The sequence below is a fragment of the Notamacropus eugenii genome, chromosome 2 (genome assembly GCF_028372415.1).
Source record: "Notamacropus eugenii isolate mMacEug1 chromosome 2, mMacEug1.pri_v2, whole genome shotgun sequence".
NCBI lineage: Eukaryota > Metazoa > Chordata > Mammalia > Diprotodontia > Macropodidae > Notamacropus > Notamacropus eugenii.
The window spans coordinates 104,137,634-104,157,304 of NC_092873.1; the positions used below are offsets into that span (position 1 = coordinate 104,137,634).

Consider the following 19,671-nt stretch of genomic DNA (forward strand, 5'->3'; position numbering starts at 1 on the left):
CACCTGACATTCACTCATTAAGGACTCATTTTGGGGCCCCAGTGATTCAACCATTTCCAAATTCAGCTAACAACACTGTCCATGGCTCTAATTCATAGCTGCCCATCCTCTCCACAGTGGCAGCACTGGAGATTTTGTCAGACTCATTGTGGGAATCCAGGTTTAATACATCACCAAGATTCTCTTGATCCATCAGTTCAGTTACAGAGTCAAATAAGGGAGATTGGTTTGATGGGACCTGTTTTCATGAGGCCTTGATGGTCTTTTTATAATCACTCTTCCTTTTCAACATGCTCACAAATCATATTTTGCATAATGAGTTTTAAATTTTTTCTGTGAGCTAAAAGTAGATTTCATTGAACCAGAGAGTGCAGACTTGTCAATCTTCCTTTTTTAAAAAATATTGGAACATTTGTCACCAAAATATATGGGACCTGCTACAGCAGTGAAGACTTCACTGATCTACACTAGCAGCTCAGATTCAGCCCCCTAAAATTTGGCTGTTGTAACAGTCCAGTCAAGACCTGACCTCTGGGGCCCCTTCCTTCTCTGAGATTCAGTGATTTCTTTGACCATTTTTTTCTTCACCAGAAAAACTTTGAAGCATTAGAACAGACCCTACAAAAGGAACTTCTGCCTGGGAACAAATGATGCAGTTCATTCCTAAAACTAATTGGTTCTCTCCACTCTGAGGTTGCCCAACCCTGGGGCAGAGAAGAGTCTATAAATTGTTAGTCTGGGAAATGTAGGGGGTAGTTCCATGAAGGGAGGGCCATTCTGACTGTTATGTCTCAGTACATTATACTCATTTTGTTTCCAGGATGCTCTGTGTCTCCCTCTCCAGAGTCATCTGGATGGAGGTTCTGGCTGTGACCCTGCTGGCACTGAATTCCCAGGTGCCTGCAGGCAGACATGTCCCAGGTAAGTACTGAGCATCAGCTCCCCGGGGAGCCCAGGTGGGATCCAAGGGGAACACTCTTTTCTCTGGGCCCAGACGAAGGGAAGGACTTGGGCCAGAATGCTCCTCAGATAGGCAAGCAGTAGGGAAACTAGATTTCAGGCTCCACTCCCAACTAAGTCTTCCTTAGGTTCTTTGCTTCCATTTTCCCTTTTCCTTGGGGTTCAGAGACCTGATGCATCCCACACTCCAAAAGCTGAGGCTCCTGGGAGTTTGTCATTAGGCAGTTATGAAGCAGCTACTGTGTGCCGGGCACTGTGCTGATGCAAAGGATAGAAAGAAAGGCCAAGGACAGCTCCTGTTCTCAAGAAGCTCACAGTCTAATAGGAGAGACTACAGGTGAACAACTCCATGTCAACAAGATAGATAGAGGAGAAATGGGACATGATCAAGAGAGGGAAGGCACTGACATTAAGGGAGATCAGGACAGGCTTCCTGTAGAAGGTGGGGTTTGAGCTGATGCTTGAAGTAAGTCAGGGAAATGAGGAGGCAGATTTGAGAGAAAAGAGAATTCTGAGAGGAGACAGTCAGAGAGGGCCCAGAGTGGAGAGATGGAGAAATGTATGGCACGAAGAAGAAGAAGGGCAGTGTCACTGGATAGCAGGGCTGTGGGAACCTAGGAACATAAAGTGTAAGAAGGTTAGAAAAATAGGAGGGGCCAGGTTGTGAGGGACCTTGGAGGTCAAGTAGAAGATTTTTAATTTGATATTTGAGGAGAAAGGGAGTCACTGGAGTTTATTGATTGGGGGGGCGTGATGGGGGTATGGTCACAAAATGCCAATGTTTCCCACCCTGTATAATGTTTCTGTCTCACTAAATATTGTCACAGGGTCTACCTAAACTACTGGAAAGGTTTAAATTTGGCTGTTATTGGTGGAGGAAGACATAGACTTTCCTGGATGAATTTCCCTGGAATGATTTCAAGACGATAAGTGAAGCTGGAGTTTGGTTTTCATACATAATATCATGATGGAGTAGGGGAAAGTCTCCCCATCTATTCCTCAGAGGCAGGTTAGAGGCAGCTACTGGGATGGATAAACCAAGAGGATCAGGCTGGCTTTTCTCCTGTCTTCATGACCCCTTGTTAATGGGCTGAAAAAGAAAGATGTAGACTCAATGCTCTCTAGTCCCCTACTTCCCCAGCTCAGGCAGGGCTTGCACTCTTGGACCCTTGCCTGCTAGTGTCATCTCTTGTCTGCACATCTCTGCTGCTCTCCCTGAATTTCATACCTGGATCACAGGACCTCTTCCTTGACTCAGCAGGGCTGTGAAATCCTTTGTCCTGGGCAGGGAGCAAACCCTGTGGGATGGGGCACTAACCTCTTCCAGCTAGTGTAGGTATTGTTGGGGAGCAGATAAAAGCCCCTCTGGCACTGTTCATATTATTGCCTTTGCAGCCTGGCCTGGCACCTGGCCTGTCCAATCACAGTCTCTTTTTGGTCCTAACCTGCTCTAGAGTTGTCCTCCAGGATCTGACCCAGGTTTGAGCTTTGTGTCCTCACTGCCTCTGGGGAGACACTATGCCATGCATAACACCCATTCTCCAGGGCTAGGCAAGAGAGAAGGGGATTTATAGAGATAGTCTGTCAGGGCCTGAGGAAGGGGAAACCCAGCGGCAGGAGATCTCCCAGTCCTAGCAGGGTGAAGGCTGGTTACCCCAGCTGACAACTCCAGGATCATCCTGGTATCAGTCATGCACTCATACTGAGCAGGTCCTGCCCCCATGTGGACTATCATCCAAACTACACAATATTTAAGTAGCCTCCCAGCTAGAAGGGAGTCAGTCTTTTATTAAGCTCTTACTTTGTGCCAAGCACTGTGTCAACTGTGTTTCTTACAAAGAAAGGTAAAAGGCCCTGGGTATGATATTATGAAAACAACTGTGTGTAATCAAGTTATATTCAGGATAATTTAGAAATAACCAGTGGAGGGAAGGCACTAGAGTTAAGGGGGACTGGACAATGCTTTCTGTAGCAGATGAGATTTCAGTTGGGACTTTGAAGGAAGTCAGGGAAGCCACAAGTCAGGGATGAGGAGGGAAAGCATTCCAGACCTGGGGACAGTCAGAGGAAATAGTAGGAGGGACAGCAGGACAGCTAGTGTCACTGGATCACACAGTACATGGGTAGGGGAGGGGGGAGTGAGTGAAAAGGAGACTGAAAAGGTAGGAGGGACCAACATGTGAGGGGCTTTGAGGATCAAACAGGATTTTTAAATTTGATACTGGAGGGGATAGGTAATCACTGGAGTTTACTGAGCAGGTGGGCGATGGGGTCAGATGTGTGCTTTAGGAAGATCCATTTGACAGCTGAATGGGGGATGGACTACAGTGGGGAGACACTGGAGGCAGGCAAACCCACCAGCAAGCTATTGCAACAGCATAGGTGGACGGTGGTGTGGGCCTGCATCAAGGTCAGGGCAGTGTCAGGGCAGTGTCAGAGCACAAAATGGGGCACATTCAAGATGCTGAAAAGGTAAAATTGCCAAGTTTTTACAACAGATTCAATATAGGAGGTGAGAGTGAAGATAACAGAGATTGTGAGCTGAGGGGACTGGGGGATGGGGGTTCCTCACCTGCAGTAGAGAGGGAATCAATGTTTGTGGGAGAATGAGCACAGAAAAGGGCAAGCACCAGGATGAACTGAGGGACTGTCTATAGCCTTTGGCTTCAACTTGGAATTCATATGAGCCAAAGTGAAAAAGAAGGCTAGGAAGGGAAATGAGAACAGAAGTGAAGAGGACCTTGATTTCTAGAATTAAGAAGCTGTTCTTTAAACAATAATGGAGAGTGATGGAGTGAGCTGGGGACTTTGGAGAAAAGATTTTAAATCACAGAGGGCAGTCTCTGGAGCTTGACAGAGAGACATATTGTAGAGTGTCATCCTGAAAGGAAGGACTGGGCTGAGTAGGGCAGTCACAGGTATGAAAATGGACTCAGGACTTATCAGCACAGCCAGCTCAAGGGGTCAGGGAAGCAAAGAAGGGCCAGAAGCTAAAGATGTTCCCAAGATCAGAAGTGCAGTGTTAGAAATTTGGTAACATCAAGATCTAAAAGTGGGAAAATGTTAGAACACATTTTTCCACTTTTAGATTTTGAATTTACCAAGAGGACAGGTAAATTTCTAAGAAACCAGTATGCTATAAACATGTTTGAGGTCATTCCAGGTCTGACTCACTTGAATTGGAGACCACATTGATGTCATTCTGTGCCCCAATATCTGAGACCAAGATCTCCCTCTTTCCCCTGTCGACCTGAAAGTTTGGTTACAAAAGGCAAACAGGCTGAATGCATATTGTTTATTCCCTTAAAGCTAGCAGTTACATGGCCATGGAGCCAGAAAGAAACTTTTGACTGCCTGACAGAAGAATGACCAGACTTTGATCTATTTTAGAACAATTCCAGGATGTCTCTGTCTCTCAGATTTATGGTCTCAATACGTATTTAACTATAGCATGAGAAAGGAATTTTCTTAATTGAATAGGTTGTAAATAAAATAAGATAAGAGAGTTGACAAAGTGTCAATTGAAATTACGACCCAGGATATATGAGTTTTCTTTACCATTAACATGTCATAACATAGTATATGTCCACAAAATATTCAGATATGGAAAAAGTCCCACAATTCAAGAGAGTGTCTCAGGTTAAGGGTCTCATAAAGTATGGTAAGTCAGCCCCATCTGGCCTTGTTTTCATGGGAAGTGGTTTTCTCTGAGTTTACTTCAGAGACCAAAGAGACTGTTAGGTCCAGGCTCTTTTTCTGATTGATTAATTCAAGCTCTGGTCCTTATTAAAGTCCAAAAATGATATTAAATGTTATCACCCTTAATCCCTAATTTTTCTGAAGAAGTTTTACCTATGGATGATTCTCTCAAACTGTCTCTTTATATGCACAGAATCCCAGGATTTGCCCCTTAGAAATCATCTGGGCAAACACTCTCATTTTATAGATGAGGACACTGAGACCCCCAAATTAGTGACTGGGCCAAGTAATTGGAGGAGTGATGTTGTTTGTATGGTAGTCTGCACTATTAATATAGTTGAGGATATTTGAGTTTTAAATGGTTTTAAGTTGTGTGGGGATGGTGTGATTAGAAAAGTGGGGCCAGAAAGGAGACATTGGAAAGGAAGAATGAATAAGGTTTTTTGCCTTGTTTGTGGGAGGTGAGGGAAAGAGAGAGACCTGACTCCCAAATTACTTCAGAGTTTCTACAGCTGGTACAAGGCAGAATGGTGGTACCATTAATAGAAATCAGGAAATCAGGAGGAAGATGTGATTTCACTGCCACAATGATGACCTTAATATTTTTAGTTGAAGATACTTGGGAACATCCAGGTGGAGATTTTTGGCAAGGATTTGGAAACATAGAAAGTGAGACTGTAAGAAAAGGTGGATCCAGATCAAGATTTAGGAGGTATCTGTAGAGAGAAATAAATTGAGGGCGTTACTAAATAGACATTGGAGAGAAGAGAATGGAGGGTGGTGATTTTGGTCACAAATGTTTAGTGATTAAGAAGAGAAGGAAGGGTCAGCTCAGGAAACAGACAGGTCTGTAGTTAGGTAAGAAAAAATTGGAGATGATGAGGTGCCCCAGAAACTCAGGGAGGATTTCAAGTAGGTGAGTACAGTAACAGAAGGAAGAGTTTGGAGAAAAAATTCATTATAATTTGTGGAAGGAGGTAAATGGAGTGACCCCCACCTCTAAAGCTTGAATAATCAATCATCTTGCTTTTCAAATAAAAAATTATTCTATGAAGCCCCACTTTCTTGATTGGTGACTAAGTCCTCAGTGCTGTGTGTTGTTATTCAGATATTTCCCCTGTATTATTTGACTCCTTTTGACCCTATTTGAGATTTTCTTGGCAAAGATACTGGAATACTTTGCCATTTCTTTCTTCAGCTTGTTTTGAAGATGAGGAAACTGAGGCAAACAGGGTTAAGTGACTTGCCCAAGGTCACACAGCTAAGAAGTGTCTAAGGCTGAATATGACCTTAGATCTTCCTGATTCCAAGCTCCTGCTCTATCCACTGCAGATAGAGTGGATATCTGCAGCAAGGTGCTGCTTGACTCCAGCTGCTAAGACCCCAGACTACTATTTCAGTAAAGGTCCCATCAGGCTTCACTTTATTCCCTTCTCTGCAACAGTTTCCTTCACAACCCGCTTGCCAGCCTCTTCATAGAGATGCACCTGCCCTTTCCTCACAGCTCTTTCCTCTCCTGCAAAAGTAAAATCTGGTTCCAAGAGCTGTGATAAAATCTACTTTTCCATTGTTCCTGGAGCTGTGTCCATCTACTCCTCTGTGGCCCCACACATCACCTTCATTCAGCCCAGTGTGCCTTCCTGGCCACCACTGCCCTCTATTCTTCCCCCATTGGAATGCATGCTCTTTCAGTGGAGTATTGTCTTTAGTTTTATATTTGCATTTCTAATACTTCTCATTTGGTAATCAGTAAATGTTCTTTTTTCATTCATTTATTATTTAAGAGTGCTATTATAAACCTAGATCACTGAGCTTTAAGTGAGAGTCCTTTGGATGCAGATGAATATTTAGAGGGATTTGTCTGTTAAAGGAATTAGAGAAATAGGATATAATCTAGGAACAAAGATATAATCTAGGGACAAGAGAATAGAATGAAGGACAGCTCTATTTATTGTATACTTTTCTGTATTTCAGCACTCATACTCAAATGGATCTATGATCTCACTGATTCAAAAGTTTCTTCCAAGGTGCAGATCTCACCTCACTCTTGCCTGCCCAATCTATGTGACTCTTGTCCACACTCTCCCACAAATTTCCCTATTGAGTCCACCCAGGTTCATAGCAGTCATTCTACTCTCTCCTGACATGGGGAGGATATCTGTGGATCCCACTGTTTGTCCATGCATTGTCTTTTTTGTCTTGCCTTCTTTGTAGCCCCTCTTGTCTTCCTATCATACGTTTCCTTGATGATATTTTTGACATCCTTTCCCTCTTTGGAATGTTTATATATTTCATATATCTACCATAAGCCTTGACAGTGCCTTGCATGTGATAGTCATGCTTACTTCTTCAAAGGAAATTTTAATCCATGTCTTTCTGCCATATAACAATACCAGGAAAATATTAGCATTGTGAAGATGAACTTTTGCTTTCGTGAAAAGCTTGAGGTTAGTTAAAGGAGCTGTGGGATTTTCTGGCTGAAATCCAACCATTGTCCTCCTGCTGATCAACTTTGTGCCCAACTCGTGACCCATCTGTATGTTTATCCCAGACAGCTAGACTGATGGACAAGCTCTACGGAATGTCCAACCAAGTGGATGCTAAATTCTGTACAATATATACTCTTCATTCACTTGGCATTTCCAGTTTGAATGGATAGGCCAAACTTCTTTGAGTGATTACAAGTTTCTTCCAGAAGGTTTTCAGTGTTCCAAGTCTTCTTAGAGTCAGTCCAATGTCATCCACAATAAGAAATGGCTTGGCAATCAGTAGAGAAAAAGAAGAGAACTACAATGTGTATCAGAACTATTATTCAATATTACTTCTGGATCATTTAAAATAACTAGACAGTGTAAAAGACACAATAATATACATGCCAAAAAAGACACAAGAACTATATGGACAAAAAATATAAAACATTTTTTAATAAATAAAATTATATCTAAATAATTTAAGTAACATTTATATTACATGATTAGGTAATATTGATATGATAAAAATGACAATTTTACCTAACTAATCTATTTATGTATTGCCATCCCAATTAAATTACTAAAAAATTACCTTACTGAGTTAGAAAAAAATAATAACAATGTTCATTTGGAAGATCAAAAAGTCAGGAACTTTAAAGAAACCAGGAAAAAAACGATGAAAAGAAAGCAGACTCAGTAATATCAGAACTCAAGTTATATTAAAAGGTGACAGCATTGTTGAAGTGTAAAATGGATAATTCTGATCATTTTAAATTAAAATTTTCTTGTATAAATAAAACCAATGAAGCCAAGAATAGAAGAAATTCAGAAAACTGGGAAAAATTTTCATAGACAATATCTCTGATTATGTTGGAATATTGTTGTGGTGTAGGAAATGATGAGCTTGTTGATTTAGAAAAACATGGAAAGACTTGGACTCATAAAGGAAGATGCTGTCCACCTTCAGAGAACCAGATGGCAAATAGAAACAAGCACAGTATGGTCTTACATATGTGTTTATGTGTTTATATGTCTATTTATGTATATAGATATTTATGTATATGTATATATGTGTTTACATATAAACATATGTGTGTGTAAGTTATAACCTTCTGGCAAGGGGAGGGAGGTAAAAATAAAGTAAAAAGTGCACAAGAGAGAGCAAAAGAAAACCTTCAAGGAAGCAAAATAAAGCTGGACAGCTTTGAAATCAATATGTAGTATTTGTTATATCGGTTTTCTTGAAATGGAACTTTGTTGTTTTGTACTGAATCCTCTCATATTCTGCTCTGTACATGGCAATGTTTGTTTTTCTTTTTTTATTTTGTATTTAACTTTAAACCAAACTTAAAGACTTAGAAAAGAAGAGAAAGAAATATCTAGGGAACCTCACTGTCCATAGGAAATTCTTCTTTGACCTGGACACTACACTCGATCACTTCCATCACAGTGGTCAATATTATTGGCAAATAAGCACTTCAGAGTTTTCTCTACGAAGGATAGTGCAACCACAAAGCACTTGGACTCTAACTACAATCCTGGATATACCTAACATGGAGGTAAAAATGACTGCAAAGAAAACAAAGACAGGAAAAGCAGCTAGATTGCCAAGTGTTCATAGTAGAGATTTGTGTTAGAAATGACACAATTGTGAGGGTATCAAGGGACAAGTATTCAAGGGATCTGAAGGAGGGAACAATCCTGGAAATTATTGGACCTTATTGATACCAAAAGGAAAGGTGACTGAGAGAGTATCAGGGACTACTGACTTATATGCCATTTCTTTGGGATTCAACAATGGACCAAACCTTTACCATTTCAAAATTAACTAAAAAATGTATAGAATATAAGATCCCATCACTCTTATTGCTTGTTAATTAGGAGTCTTTGATTCCATAATCATTCAAAATTTTCTGAAAGATTGAAAAACAGAAATTACCACATTCAATGTTCCTCTGATGATAAATATCCAGTGAAGCAGAAAAAAAATTTAATATTCCTACTAATAACTTACATGTATGTTAAAAATAGACCAGCCTTACAATCCATACAGAAAAGTGTGAAAGGGATAAAAAATGCCCATGGTTCAGATTATGACATTCTAATTAATATATCACTTTGCATATTTAGGGTAAACTCTGCAGATGCATGATAGATTGCACCCAGAACTGAAAAAAGGAATGGAGTTGGTTGGGTTACATTTGGGACATGGCTCAGTGCCTCTACCACTTCCAAATGGCTCCCAGTTGAAAGTGTGGTTTGTTTCTTTTTGTGTTTGGTTTTGTTTTTTTTTTTTGGCACAAATGTTTTTTTCTGCTTCAGAATCTTAAGGTTGCAATTTCCAAAAGGAGATGCTCTAGTCTGTTGTAACCTTTTCCCAGTGATAACCTGTCCTTATGAATGATAGTAAGAAAGATCATGGCGGAAATGTATGATTGGAAAGAAAGTTGGATGGGTCTTATTGGTAACCTCAGAATTTCCAAAGACCTACAGTTATTCCTCTAGTTTGCTGGGGTGGGTCTTCTACAGAGGATCTATGGAAAAATCACACAAGAGGAGCAAGTGTGGATAGGTTTTGCTCTGTACTGATAGAAGGAAGACCATTGGGATGGGTCAGAAAATCAAAGTACCTTCTACTGATGTGGGCTCTCTTGTTACAATTTGCTTTCCATGAAATACAGATTGGCACATTTATTGTCTCCATTTTACTGAGGAAGTAATTGATTCAGAGTGAAATGATTAGCACAAGATCTCAGACTCATCTGCACAATTAGGATTGGAAGCCCTGTGTTCTGACTACAGAGAGTGTGATCCAGTGGAAAGAAGTCAGGAGTCCTGGGTTCAAGGCTTGAACCCTCCTTTCCTACTTTAGTGACCTTGGGCAAGTCACATCACCTTTTTGAGACTCAGCATCCCCATTTATAACACAAGGAGTTAGAACAGCATGGCAGCTAACTTCCCTTCCAGTTCTGCATTGAATGGCCTCATTATTTTAAAACTGGTGGATTCCACCCCTCTGCCACAAAGAAATGTGCCCCCCTCAATTCCTCAGCTCTCTCTCTTAGGAGTTTAATCTCCCTTCAAAGCTCAGCTTTTGCAAGAGACAGTTCAAAACCAGAAAATGTTGACAGTAGATGAAGTTGTGAGCTCCTCCCTGTTTGATTCTGTAAAGTGTATGTTAAATTTAACAGGGGAGGACCCAAACTGTCCTGCTTGTCTCTGTCCCTTTTTGACATTTCTTCTGATCTTTGTATTTCAAAAAATGTTTCACTGATGATCTTTTCTGTCATTTTTTGCATTATTATTACTACCCATCAGTCACTCAGACCTAAATCAAAAATTTCCCCACACCCACAAATGGGAGCCCTGTGTCTTTGGGCTGTGACTGAAATGTCTGGCTTATTCCTTGCCTCTGGTCCATCACCTCTTTGCCAAGAGATGGGAAGTGCTTCAGTCGGTGTCTCCTGGAACCTTGATGGGTCACTGCACTGACCTGAGTCTGAAGTCTTTTAAGGCTGTTTTCCTTCAGACTATTGTCATTGAGGAAGCTGGCCTCCTTGTTCTGTTCCCTTGTCTCTGCAGCAATTCAGACAATGTTTCCTGGGATTCACTGAATCAGTACCTTTCATTGCTTGTCACAGACCAAGGACATACTTCTACTCTCTCAGAACAGAATGTGTTTAGTTGTTTCTCAAACAGTGGTACCCACTTTGTCTCCAGGTCTCTGCTACAACAAAAAGTGCTGCTATGTGTATACACACCCACATACACACCTATCTCATCATATGTATATGTTATATGTATTTGTGTACATATATGTGTGTGTGTGTGTGTGTGTATATCTCAGCTATGTGCCTTCTACCTTTGACTTTCTTTGGGGTATATGCCTAGTACTGTTATTTCTGGGACAATGAAGGATATATAATTTACTGACATTTTGGGTCTAAATAATAAATTTCTTTCTTTTAAAAAACATATTTCTCAATCAGCAAAAACCTACCGTTCCCACCTCCCGAACTTATACTTCTACCTTTCAAATTGAGGGAAGATACCAAACCCCCTGTTATAAACATGCACAGTCAAGTTATACAAAGTTTTGCATTGGCCATGAAAAACAATTCTCCTCCTTCATCCTGAGTCCTCTTGATCGGGAAGTGGGTGCCGTGTCGCACCATCAATCCTCTGCAGTCATGGCTGGTTATTATGGTGATCAGATTTCCTAAGTCTGTCAAAGTTGTTTGTCTTCATATTATTGTCATTGTATCAATTCTTCTGCTGGTTCCATCCACTTCATTCTGTATCCGTTCTCACTATTAGTCAATAAACATTTATTAAGCACCTACTGTGTGCCAGGCACTGTGCTAAGTTTAAGTACTGGGGATGCAAAAAGAGACCAAACCCCAAACCCAGCCTGGGTGACAGGAGGATGGCGGTGCCTTTATTGGTGACAGTTTGGATGTTCAGTAAGAAGGGGCACTGGAAGCATTCCCACAAAGAACCTCATCTGTGAGCAGATTCTTAGCTTTGTAAAAATATTTTACCTTGCCTAGATGATAATCTGCTCACGTGATCATCCTACATAATTTCCCTTCCTTTCTCAGCCAGACTCCTACACAAAGTGTCTGCACACATTGTCTTCTCACTTCTCCCCCTCACACCTCAGTCCTTGGCAGTCTGACTTCCGCCTCATTATTCTATTGAGACTGCTCTCTCCAAAGTGACCAAGGATCTATGTCTTCATTGCCAAAGCTGATGGTCTCTTCTCAGGCTTCCTCCTTCAGAACTTTCTTCCGAATCTGACCCTGTCAGCCTCCCTCAGCTCCTGGGGGTTCTCTCCTCTCTGGGTTTTTGTGTCTGCTCTCTCTTGGTTCTCTCCTTACCTGTCTGGTCACTTTTCTCAGTCCCCTTGGCAGGCTCATCATCCACATCTTGTGCCCTAAATGGGGTTGTTTCCTAAGGGTCTGACCTGGGCCCCTCTCCTGATCTCTCTGGGACTTCCTCAGCTCCAGTAGAGTTCATTCCCATGTCTGTTCAGATGACTCCTAGATCTGTGTTTCCCGCCCCTGTCTCTGTCCAGCATCACCTGCTGCTTCCTGGATATTTCATACTTGAGGTGTCTAAGCTGTCTTAAACACATGTTGAAAACTGAACTCATTGCTTTCACCCAAATCCAAACCTTTTTCAGATTTTCCTCTTCCTAAGGAACATATTACAATTATATATTTATATTTCCAGCACCTAACAGGGTAGCCAGCACACAGTAAGCAGCTAATAAATGCTTATTTATTAGCTGACTTTCTTTGGGGAAGTACAGCTCTGCACAGAGAAGGGAAGATAGTTAAGTATAAAAACATCAAGGAATCCAATGGATTGGGAGTGGTGCAGAGGGCAGGTCAGGCATGAAGGCTGTTCACATGTGTGGAGGTGGGAGATGAAATGCTGAGTTTGGGGAGCAGCAAGTAGCGGGTTTGACTAAAACAAAAATTGTGTGTGAGAAGGAATAATGGGGGATGCTGTAAAGGTAGGCTGGACTCAAACTGGGAGGGCTCTGAGGGCCAAGGTCAGGGCTCTGAAATTTCTCCAGGGGTCCATAGGGAGCCAGCACAGCTTCTTGAGGAGCTGCATTAAGTGGTCACAGTCATATTTTCTAAAATTACTTTGTCACTTGTGGGGTGGATATCACTCAGTAATAAGCATTATTAAGCACTTCCCATGTGCCAGGCACTGTGCTGGGTGCTAGTTTATATATAAACTCGAGTCATTTCCTGCCCTGGAGGAGCTCACCTTCTAGGAGGAGGAGGATGTGAGACTTGCCCAGGAGGGGGAGTGGGGGAGGGAGCCCAGGTCCAGCAGAACTGTGAGTACAGCCGGCCATGGCGAGGGTCATATTGAGGTGATTAGTGTCCCCTGATCAACGAGGACAGGGGGCTGTGACCTCCAGGGTCATGGAGGTGTGTGTGGGTCTCTGCAGAGGTGCAGGGAGAGGGTTAAACTGGGGGGAGGAGGACAGGGGGTAAAATGTCCTGGGAGTGTTTGCACCAGGCTAGGTGTGACTGAGAGGCAGCTGGGACGCAGCAGACAGACAGGAGCGGTCTGGGAACCTGGAGGTCTGGGTTCTAGTCCTGCTCCAGTCCAGGTTTGCGGGGTGACCTCGGAAAAGTCGCTTGTGGTCTCTGGGCCTCAGAGGGGGTGGGGCTGAGCATGTGCAGGAAGGGCAGGGGATGTTATTCTAGTTCTCCTTGGTCAGGCTCAGGTTGTGGTCGTAGGTTAGAGGATGCGGCTGTCCGTCTTGGCTGACCCTCCTCCGGTGTCCCCCCAGAGCACTTCGTGTTGCAGGGCAAGTCCGAGTGTCACTTTGTGAACGGGACGCAGCACGTGCGGTTTGTGGACAGATACTTCTACAACCGGGAGGAGATCGTGCGCTTCGACAGCGCCGTGGGGGAGTATGTGGCGTTGACCGAACTGGGGCGGGGGATTGCTGAGTATTCTAACAGCCAGAAGGATTACCTGGAGCGCACCCGGGCAGCAGTGGACAGCTACTGCAGATACAACTACGGGGTGATTGAGCCCTTCTTAGTCCCCAGGCGCGGTGAGTGCGTGCCTCTGGGAGGAGAGGGCGTCCAGGGGAGCCTGGCAGGGACCCAGGGAGAGGGAGAGAGGTGCGGGGGGGGGGGGGGCGGGGGGGCGTCCTGGGGAGGGGGCAGAGCAGGGAGGGAAGGGAAGAGAAGAGAAGGGGCTGGAAGGGAGCGTGGAGGGAGGGGAGGCTGTGATGGGAGGGGGCAGGAGGGAAAGTGAGGGTTCACAGAAGCAGGGACAGGGGTCCCCAGAGCAGGGGAGAGACCAGGGGGAGCAGGAGAGGGGGAGGTGCCGGGTTGTGAAGGAGGGTGAAGGGAGGGGACCAAACGGGGAGGAGCAGGCAAGGGAGATGGGGGAGGGGAGAGATAGGGGACAAAGGGAGGATGAGGGGGAAGGAAGAAGAATGGGGGAGAGGAGTTGGGATGGAGGAGAAAGAAGGAGGGATGAGAGGGAGAGAAGGCAGGAAGTGACAGTGAGAAAAGACAGCAGAGGTGATGGGCAGGAACTAGGAACCAAACAACTGGAGAGGAGAGAAGGGGACAAGGGGGCAGAAGAGACAGGAGAAGAAAGGGGAGAATAAAAGGGAGAAAAAGACTGGAAGGACAGAGGGAAGGGAGAAGAGGGAAGGGACCCTCCTGGCCCACCACGTATTCTGGTTCCTTGAGTCCTTTTCCTCAGTCAATTTCAGATTTTCTTCCCTCCTCCAATTCTAATGGGGATTAATTACATTGGAAACAGGCCCCAAACTCTTCACCAATAAAGAACTCATATTATATACAACGCCAAAGTGGTTAATAGGTAGCATGTAGGATACTGGAAAGAGTGCCAAGCCTGGAGTCAGGAAGACTCATCTCCCTCACTTCAAATCTGACCTCTGACATTTCCTGGTTGTGGGGCCCTGGGCAAGTCACTTAACCTTTTTGCCTCAGTTTCCTCATCTGTAAAATGAGCTGGAGTAGGACATGTCCAACCACTCCAACATCTTTGCCAAAAAAAATCCCAAGTAGCCTCACAGAGTTACACGCAATTGGAAAAAGAGAGAACAAGAAAATAATTGGTATAAAATTAAATCCCCCAAGTCTTAAGTGCCCAGGCTTCATGAACCTTTTTAAGTCATGAATGCAACTTTGCATTTTTTGTCCTTGAATCTAAGCTCATTGGAGACTTCTCGTGCTCTGCTCTCTCCTGTCTCAACCACATTCTCTCCCTCCCTTCCCTCTCTTTGAAATTGTCTTTCTCCTCAGACTCACACATACTTCTGCTTCTCCTAGGGTCCCTGGGCTCTGGGTCAGGATGCTCAGGTTTCTCCTGGGTCTAGATATTCACCACTGTTTCCCTGATTCAAGATTTCTTCAGTGGATTGATACCACCTCTTAATATGTGACCTAGAAGTTTTTATGAAAATAGTTTATTATATGCACTTGTAATCTGCTTTTGGAAATAATCCTTTACAAATTATCTGTTTCCAATGAGAAATCTTACCTGCTAATTCCTTCCCACATCACTGAATCCTGATGAGCTGGGGCTGTGATAATTCAGCACCATGGACTCCTGGGCCCACTTCCTGCTAGTTCAGATTTCTAGTCTTAGGAGGAACTTAAATGTCTACCAAGATGCCCATTTCTAGCTCTAGGAAGGAGAGGAGACCTGAGGCTGGTTGTGGATCACGTGGCAGAGGTGGTGGCTAGACTAAGAAGACCTGTTCTGGCTCCCTCACTCAAGGTCTTTCTTCTTTCTTCCAGCTGAGCCCGATGTGATTGTGTATCCATCAAAGCTGGCTCCCTTGGGACACCACAACCTGCTTGTCTGCTCTGTCACTGGTTTCTATCCTGGGGACATTGAGGTCAGGTGGTTCCTGAATGGGCAGGAGGAGACAGCTGGGGTTGTGTCCACAGGCCTGGTCAGCAATGGAGACTGGACTTACCAGATGTTGGTGATGCTGGAAATGACCCCCAAGCATGGTGATATCTACACCTGCCAAGTGGAGCACTCCAGCCTTCAGAAACCTGTCATCTTGGATTGGAGTGAGATAGAGCTCCCTCACCCTCCAGTTGTAACATTGCTAGGACGTGGAGCTAGCTCTGACATCCCCTCAGTGTGTATCCTGGACCCTCTTTTCTTCTTCCCTTGGCTGATATAAACCCCATATGGTGCTACCCACTCTCTTCCCTTTTCCCAACCCAGCCCCCTAATGGTAGTGCTGACCTAAGAACTATGGAGACCTTGTCAGCTTCCTCACTGGTCCCTGCCTTGGGAGCTGGCCCCCTTCTGAGACTCTGTGGTTAGCCTATAGACCCCTTTGTCATAGGGTTGGGGAGCTATGCTTTAAGAGGTGTTGATGTCAGTTCTCCTGGTGAGCTTTCACTTCCTGAGTCCTGAAAGGCCCTTTGCACATCAATCCATTCTTAGACAGGATTTACCTACCTTCTCACTCTCCCCCTTCAGACCAGTCTACTCCCCACATGAGGCTGGCTCTTGAAGGAAAGTTTTGATCTTTGGTGTCTCTCCTCTGCAGAAGCACAGTCTGAATCTGCCCAGAGTAAGATGCTGAGTGGAGTCGGGGGCCTTGTGCTGGGGCTGATCTTCTTTGGGGTTGGCCTCATTGTCAGCAAGAGGAGTCAGAAAGGTGAGATAATCTGGGGAAAGGCCTGAGGGCTCCTCCCATCCATAATCTTCTCTAGGACAAAGAGGATATTTGATTATGCCAGAAATCTGGCCCCAGGTCAGGGGTGAAGGGGTGGTCTGACTCGGGCTTCAGCTCTTCTCCCTACACCCACCCCTAGGAACTTATGAAAGATTGTGAAGGGGCCAGATCTCAGGGCTCAAGGGTCTTAGGGAATCTCATATTCACAATAGAGATAACCTTGGGAGGGGTCTCAGGTTCCAGCCTTTAGCCCTTCACCTGACATTCTGTCTCCCCCACCACCATCCACTCACACTGTTGTAGCTGGATGGATTAAGTGCTTCCTCTGTGGTGTGCCATACTCTACTAAGCAGTGGCAGGAGCCCCCTGTCCCACAGTGCTCAGAACCTTGGTGCCCTTTGCTTTTGTGGCTCTAGGATTTACAAGGATTTGTCTGTCTGTCTTTCTTCCTTTCTCAGGAAATAGTGGTTCGCAACCAACAGAGAAGATCCTTGTACCCAGGTGGGATCAGGATTCTCATAGCTACAGTATCTGCCCAGTGGGACCTGAGGCTAAGAAGAGACTTGGGGGCCCTTAGTGGTAAGAAGTGGTTCTATTTATGGGTTCAGACCCCCATGTCGACTCTTCTGTGCCTGTTCTGTGTCCTCTGCAGGGCTCCTGAGCTGATCTGAGTCTGTGTCCCCTGGAACTGTTGAGTCCCCAAGGTTCCCTCTCATGTTTAGAGGCCCCTGCTTGTGCCCAAATCATGAAGAATTAGCTTTACTGATCCCTTCCTTGGCATAGCTCCTTCCATGTACCTTTGACTGTCTGGACTCTTGGTATTTCTCAAAGAGAGCTTCCAAGACCCTCTCCACCCTCCTTTGTTTCTGTACCTTTTTTTAATCTTTTTTTATCCCTTGAACCTTCACCCAAGAATTAGAAGACTGAGAATCAACTGGTACTTGGTGACACGGAGACAAAATGAGGGGAGCAGAGGAGGAAGCTTCAGCATTTGGGATTTGTAGATTTTGTCAAAGTATAAAATCCTTCCGGAGATACAGATTGTGATCCAACCATATCTCTTCATCCTGGGGGCCTCTTGTCCATTTCCTTCCATAATTCCTACAGAAGTTGGTTAATCAACAAGCTAGTGGGTTTCCTGAGATTTTTCCTGAAATTATGTAGATACCAGTGCCCTCACAAGCTGTGTCCCCAGAAACCCTTAGCTTTCCTATATGATGGGCCCCACTCATTCTGGTGATCCACCTCTCTCATGACTCTTCTCTGACTTCTGCTCAGTTCTTATTTGATGATATATGGTAGCCTGTGCTGGCCTATCCTGTGCCTCTCCATGGCACTTTTAAAAAATTAAAGGTTTAGTAATACATTTTGTGTTCATGTTATATTCATTGCTTAATACATACCCTATCCCCATTTCTTTTCCTCATAACAAAATTTTTATTCCAAAGTTCCCTAATAACCATCACATAGATAACATGTATCCAAATGTACATGCATCAATACATACCCATAATCTCCCCACTTCCTCCATGAAATGTTTATTTTCTCTTCTCTGTGGCCAAGCTTGGTAACTCTAGTTATATAACATTCAGCATCATTTCTCCCATTTCATAGTCTGGAGTATGTTTCTTTCCTGATTCTGCTCCCACTGTTCTCTATCAGTTCATTTAAGTCTTCCCATGTTTCATTTTTGTTGTCTCTTCTGTTGCAACACAATTCCATTACGTTCCTATGCCACGGTTTGCTTAGCCCTTTCTCAGGTGATGGGCCCCTGCTTTGTTTCTACTTTGCTACCACAAAGTGTTGCAATGAATATTTTGGTATATATGCATTTCTGAGACTTTTTCCCCATCTTTTACACCACTGGCATATATGTTAAGCCATGGGATCTCAGCATCAAAGGGCATGGAGATTTGGACACTTTTGAGCATGATTCCAAATTGTTTTTCACAAATTGTTGTACCACTGCATAACTTCACAGGTAGGATATCAGACTGCCTGTCTTTGTGTAGTCCTTCCCACAGGAACCATTTTCATGTGTTAGCACCTTGGAAGATTTGCTGGGAAATCAGTGAGACCTCAGAGTTGTTTTAATTTCCATTTTTCTCATTGTTAGTGATTTGGAGCAAACTTGAGAACTCTTCATTTCCTTTGACCACGTATCTAGTGGTAAAAGCTCTTGGCCTTCTGTATTAGTATTCATTCCCTACATGTCTTAGATAATGGACCTTTATCAGAGTATGTTCCTTCTGCATTGCTGAAGAAGACCATGCCATCAGAGAAATAATGACATGACTTGCACTTGACTTTGTTTTGAGTGAGGGAGTGCTGTGCAGGTCACCAGCCTCAAATCTCCTCCAGAACCATCTGAATCCAGTGACTAGATATTCATCAGAGTGACTGGAGATAACCCAGGATGAGGCAATTGAGGTTAAGTGACTTGCCCAAGGTCACACAACTAGTGAGTGTCAAGTGTTTGAGGTGAGATTGGAACTCAGGTCCTCCTGACTCCTCCACTAGTCCTCTATCCACTGCCCCACATAGCTACCCCTCCTTTATCAGAGACAACTGAAGCAAAGACATTTCCCCCCATCAACATTTCTTTTGGCTGTTAATCTTCTCATGTAAAGGCTTCTCAGTTTCAGATCATCAAAATTGTTTTCTCCTCTGGTTTCTGCAAACTCCTATTTAGTGAACAATTCTCTCTTTAGTCGCAGTTATGAAATCTACTATGATACCAGCCGTTTTCTGCACCTTTTGTAGAAGTTTGTTAGCTTTTTATTAGTAACAATAATGGAATCTCATGTAAAGTTCCCCCAAATTATTGCCTTTTGGTGTAAGTAGAAGGAAATTAATTGTTAAAAATCATCACCATTTGCCCATAATGTTTAGCAGGAGATGCTTTAAAATCAGTGGATTTTTGTGTTTAGTTCATTTCTATGGAAGGGGTGGGGCTGCCCAGAACTACCTTTACCTAATGAAGTTTATGGGAGGCCCTTCTTGACCAGTAGCAGAAGTGTCAGTGTGGGTGGAAATGAGGATGCTGGGCCTCCTCTGCTCTGCCTCCAAGTTGGGCTCTTCTCCCTCTTTGCCTGTCAGTGTCAGAGCAGTAAATGGGAGCTGGGGAGATGTGGGGAGAGTAACAGCTCCCTAAATGGCTGGTGAAGGATGAGACACCCACGATCGTTCATCTACTTCTCCTTTGTGTACAGAAACAATGTCGTTTGTTAGCAGTATTTCAGTTTGCAGGTTCCCATAGATTCTAAGCCATTGGAATTTTAGTATACAGTTCAAAGTAATAGAGCATGGGATCAAGGACCT

General features: G+C 43.8%; 1 protein-coding gene across 2 annotated transcripts; it reads left to right on the plus strand.

Annotated features, from left to right (window-relative positions):
- Positions 1-782: 782 nt before the first annotated feature.
- LOC140526160 (H-2 class II histocompatibility antigen, E-S beta chain-like) lies at positions 783-17,716 on the plus strand. Of its 2 annotated transcripts, none has more exons than XM_072642142.1 (6): positions 783-921; positions 13,450-13,719; positions 15,449-15,730; positions 16,222-16,332; positions 16,809-16,929; positions 17,264-17,716. In XM_072642142.1, the coding sequence occupies exons 1-5, from the start codon at positions 822-824 to the stop codon at positions 16,925-16,927; spliced, it is 882 nt and encodes a 293-aa protein (XP_072498243.1). In that variant the 5' UTR covers positions 783-821; the 3' UTR covers positions 16,928-16,929; positions 17,264-17,716. The 2 variants fall into 2 exon arrangements, with proteins under 2 accessions (XP_072498243.1, XP_072498244.1); XM_072642143.1 differs by having other exon boundaries at positions 16,809-16,851; positions 17,003-17,716.
- Positions 17,717-19,671: the final 1,955 nt, after the last annotated feature.

Coding starts and splice junctions, on each gene's coding strand:
- LOC140526160 (XM_072642142.1), top strand. CDS start 822: ATGCTCTGTGTCTCCCTCTCCAGAGTCATCTGGATGGAGGTTCTGGCT. Junction 13,720..15,448: donor CTTCTTAGTCCCCAGGCGCG/GTGAGTGCGTGC, acceptor TCTTTCTTCCAG/CTGAGCCCGATGTGATTGTG. Junction 15,731..16,221: donor ACCTGTCATCTTGGATTGGA/GTGAGATAGAGC, acceptor TCTCCTCTGCAG/AAGCACAGTCTGAATCTGCC.